The sequence below is a fragment of the Berghia stephanieae genome, chromosome 5, assembly GCF_034508935.2.
Source record: "Berghia stephanieae isolate SIO BIC M18660-M18661 chromosome 5, UCSD_Bste_1.3, whole genome shotgun sequence".
NCBI lineage: Eukaryota > Metazoa > Mollusca > Gastropoda > Nudibranchia > Aeolidiidae > Berghia > Berghia stephanieae.
Window position 1 is genome coordinate 14920454 of NC_088364.1, and position 4902 is coordinate 14925355.

Below are 4902 nucleotides of genomic sequence, written 5' to 3' on the forward strand. Positions count from 1 at the left end.
GTCGCAAAGTTAGGTATAGGGGCTACCTTTCTTGCTCAAGGAAAAGAAATCGAGATTAAAGAAGCTCACCGAGGAGGGTCATTTTAATTGATCGATACGAAGGATGAGTTTTCTGGCCAAAATTTTAAAAAATGTGTTTTTTTTTCTCTCCACAGTACCACAGTACAGCCTGATGCTCATTCATTCATTGATTGAACGAAATTGATGTCACGCAGCTCTTTCTTATTCTTTGCTAGACTGGCATTTAAATGAATAGTTCTCATTAAATTATATCAGTCAGACTTTTAAAGTTCAAAGGTTACACTCAGTTTTGTGTGTTGGGACGTTATATCCGACTGGTGGATGTTGTGAGTATTTTATATTAACGCAAAAACATCAATAACCGAGTCGAGTGGGGTGATGTGTGTGTGAGAGAGAGCGTGATGTGTGTGTGTGTATGTGTGTGAGAAAGCGTGATGTGTGTTTGTGTGTGTGAGAGAGAGCGTGATGTGTATGTGTGTGTGTGTGTGTGTGTGTCTGTGTGTATATGTGTGAGAGAGCGTCGTGATGTGTGTGTGTGTGTGTGTGTCTGTGTGTGTGAGAGAGAGCGTGATGTGTGTGTGTGTCTGTGTGTGTGAGTGTGTGTGATGTGTGTGTGTGTCTGTGTGTGTGAGAGAGCGTGATGTGTGTGTGTGTGTCTGTGTGTGTGAGAGAGCGTGATGTGTGTATGTGTGTGAGAGAGAGCGTGATGTGTGCGTGTGTGTGTGTGTGAGCGTGATGTGTGTGTGTGAGAGAGCGTGATGTGTGTGTGTGTGTGAGAGAGCGTGATGTGTGTGTGTGAGAGAGAGCGTGATGTGTGTGTGTGTATGTGTGTATGTGTGTGTGTATGTGTGTGTGTGTGTTTGTGTGTGTGTGTGCAAGGAATCAAACGGCGATAATTGTCAACAAATCCGAGCACATTCATCCGGTCGTTGGCCTGGACTGCAGACAACAACCCATCAAATAGACGGTCCATTTCAATAATAACAGGCCTTGCACTCATTCATTCATACCCGAATTACGTGTGTGTGTGTGTGTGTGTGTGTGTGTGTGTGTGTGGGGGGGGGGTGATGTATGTGTGTAAAGTGCTTTACACAAGGATCAAACAGCTATCGTTGTCACCCATCCACCCAGTCAGTGAACACGTTCACCCGATCACTGACATCCGTTAATCAAACGCTCGATACCAACAGTCTTATTCGAGTTAAATGCAATTGGATAATGTGTATGCACAGTGTTTTACCCAGGGATCAAATGCCAGGGTCAGAGTTTTCGATTTTTGTCACCCATCAAACATGTGTTCGATTTCAATAGCCTGGGACCCATTCATACTAGAGTCGACTGGAGTTGGGTAAAATGTGTGCAAAGTGATTTACCCAGGGATCAAACGCCAGGGTCATGGTTTACGATCACTATCACCCTGGTCAATGACCAGGTTCACCACTATAAATACTACTACCATTGGGCTACCACCATTTCTATCACCACTAACATTATTACAACGACAACAGCAACAACAACGACACCAACAACACCAACAAGAACAACGATTGCTCCTCCTCCTCCTCCTCCTCCTCCTCCTCCTCCTACTACTACTACTACTACTACTACTACTACTACTACTACTACTACTATTACTACTACTTTCACTACTTTTACTACTACTACTACTACTACTACTACTACTACTACTACTACTACTACTACTACTACTACTACTACTACTACTACTACTACTACTACTATACTTTTACTACTTTTACTACTACTACTACTACTACTACTACTACTACTACTACTACTACTACTACTACTACTACTACTACTACTACTACTACTACTACTACTACTACTTTTACTCCCACCACTACTACCACCCTACTATTCCAATTAATACAATTACCACCGCTAGAACAACTGACCAGAAATACAGACAGCCCATCAAACAAACCCTCGCTATCGACCTAGTGGAAACTCCCATGTTGTCCCAGTAATCAAACCAAACAAGATTAAGGATAGGCCATCCCTTTCTAATTCACTATCTTTAATTGTGACCAGTCCTATCAAAACGGTAAAATGTCAGGATGAACTGTATGACAAAAACACAACATTAAGGTCAACTCGTGAAACGTCATTTGTTTGTTTTTGTTTTTGTTTTTAAGAGTTTTACGGAGCTTGCAACACATTAAGGTCATATCAGCGCCAGTAAAAAGGAAGAAAAGGGGATAGTCAAAAGTTCTAGAATTACAATTAAAGCACCCAAGAAAAGGTAAGACAAAGGGGAATTGGTTCAAATAGGAAACAGTTGTAGATTCCAAGAGCACACTGTCAAAGTACTTAGTTTGAGATCACATAAAAGTCTCATCCACACACAAGCCCCGGTCCCAACTAAGAGGGATACACTCAAATGTTTAAAAATCATATATAATATGGAACAAAACAATACAGTGCATAAGGAAAAATATATCATCTCCCAAAACTCTAGCTATACATTTGACTGTTTCCCTCCCAGCTAGGGTATCCAGCCAGGGCCAGGACAAAACCAAGTAATCTCATTCCAAGACAAAGACAGAAAGCATGTTGGAAAACAGACATAGGGGGATAGAAGACACAGTATGTACCTCCCTGGCCACTTTGGGAGGTGAGGAACCCCGACCAGGTTTTTTTTTTAACCCTCTCCTTACCAAACACAGGAAAATCGTCACATTCGTTACGATGACAACCAACAATTTATTTTCTTATTCTGATTTCATTTTATAATAGTTATAGCTATAAAAACTTGACACTGTTTTGCAGAGATAATTTTTCTGAACAAAATATAGAATATACCTGGTTACTAATCTGTTTGAAAAATCTACTTTTGTGTTCGGTGAGTATGACCTTTCGGGTACAATTCTGAAAACAGCTGGTAAAGAGAGAGTTAAGGGTTTTTCGGCGCTTGCAACACATTTAGGTCATATCAGCGCCAGTAAAAAAAAAAGAAAATTTGATAGTAAAAAGGAAGAGTGGCTTTTCCAAACTCCTCACTCCGTTTTTTTCCCAATTTGAGATATTGAGGATTATTTCCCCAATAATTTCTCATTCGTTCTATTATTTTATCATATCTAAACTTAAATCCACACAAGTTAATGGGAATTTTTTGTTTCAAATGATGCTTGAAATAAAGTTTACGTTTCAATTTATCTCGTGTCGGAAAAATCTCAAAAAGTAGAAGAATCGACTTAACGAGTTTTGGAAAACATCTAGTATTCTTAATGTACAATTAAAAGGACTTGAGGAAAAAGTAAGACAAAAGGGAATGGTTCAAATAGGGAACGGATGTAGATTCCAAAGATCAAGCTGTCAGCGTACTTGGTTTGAGATCACCTAAATGTCTCACCCAGACACCATGCACCACAAGATCCCACTAAGAAGAATACACTCAAATGTTTACAAATCAAATGTTTAAAAAACAAAACTACATAACAGAGAGATGATTTCAGGGAAAAAATAACTTCTCCCAAAACTATAACTATATATTCGACTGTTTCCCTCCCAGTCCAGGACTATAGCCAGGGTCAGGATAAAACTAAGTAATCACATTCCAAGACAAAGATAGAAATCAAGTGGAAAACAGATGTAGGGGGATAGAAGACACATCAAGTACTCCCTGCCCACTATGGGTGGTCGGGAACCCCACCAAGAAATGTCATTTGAAATGTGACCCAACATCTCAAACTGGTAACATGTCGAAGTGGTTTATGTTAAAAATTGAATTTGTAGTTTTAAAAAAAAATTTGGTTAATTAATACTTTTTGAATAATGGATGAAGTAATATTTTAAATAATAATAATAATATAATAATAATAATAATAATAATAATAATAATAATAATAATAATAATAATAATAATAATAATAATAATAATAATAATAATAATGATAATGATGATGATAATAATAATGATAATAATAATAATAATAATAATAATAATAATAATAATAATAATAATAATAATAATAATAATAATAATAATAATAATAATAATCTGGGTTCTTGCACCGTTCGCTGTGGTACTCCTGATATGACTGGACATTCATCCGATGACGTGCCGTCTAGGACTTCTTTCATGGTACGTTTTGTGAGGAAATTACAAAGCCATGTGTGTAGAGAGCCACGAATTCCGTAATTTTCTAGTTTCTGCAGGAGTTTTTGGTGGGGCACAGTATCAAATGCTTTGGAAAAGTCGAGGATGCCGATGTCTGCCTGAGTGTTGGCATTCTGGAGTCCCAACAGGTCGTTTACAGTTATTAGGAGTTGGCTTTCACATGAGTATCCTTTGCAAAACTTGAATAATGTCATACCTGCATATATATGTTCACGTCGCCTTTAACCGTTAAAAATAATTTCGGTTTCCAATTTTTGTTCTTTTTTATATTTTAACTTTTTAACTTTCAACTCAATATCATTCATGTTCATTTAGTATAATTTTATGTAATACCAACTCGACGCATGGGAGTAAATTTCACAATTTTGTATCTTAAAGATCAGCATCGCGACCGTAATTTGCTTGATCGCAATCGGGATAAATAGCTTTGTTTTCCAGAGATATAAATAGCCTTCGGGAATTCCAATCTTAAGCTTATTGACGGCAGAGGGAGTAATAAGCTTTCGGTTCACAATGAACTGAGGAATCTCATAAACTGACCTGATGCAAGGATGAGAGGAAAGAAAGAGGAGGTGAAGAAGGAGGGAGGGTTGAGCAGGAGGATGAGGAGGATCAGAGAGTGATGGGAAGGTGAAGATGAAAAAAAATAGAAGAAGAAGAAGAAGAAGAAGAAGAAGAAGAAGAAGAAGAAGAAGAAGAAGAAGAAGAAGAAGAAGAAGAAGAAGGAGGAGGGAGGA

General features: G+C 37.9%; 1 protein-coding gene across 1 annotated transcript; it reads right to left on the reverse strand.

The window, feature by feature from the left end:
• Positions 1-222: 222 nt before the first annotated feature.
• Positions 223-4359, reverse strand: LOC144973863 (uncharacterized). The gene is made up of 2 exons (XM_078916751.1): positions 4060-4359; positions 223-237 (listed from the first exon to the last, which is right to left on the reverse strand). Exons 1-2 carry the CDS (start codon positions 4357-4359, stop codon positions 223-225), a joined length of 315 nt encoding a protein of 104 aa, XP_078772877.1.
• Between the last annotated feature and the right edge of the window lie 543 nt (positions 4360-4902).

Bases quoted from the DNA above. Each gene is read 5' to 3' on its own strand.
- LOC144973863 (XM_078916751.1), bottom strand. From the start codon at position 4,359: ATGACATTATTCAAGTTTTGCAAAGGATACTCATGTGAAAGCCAACTC.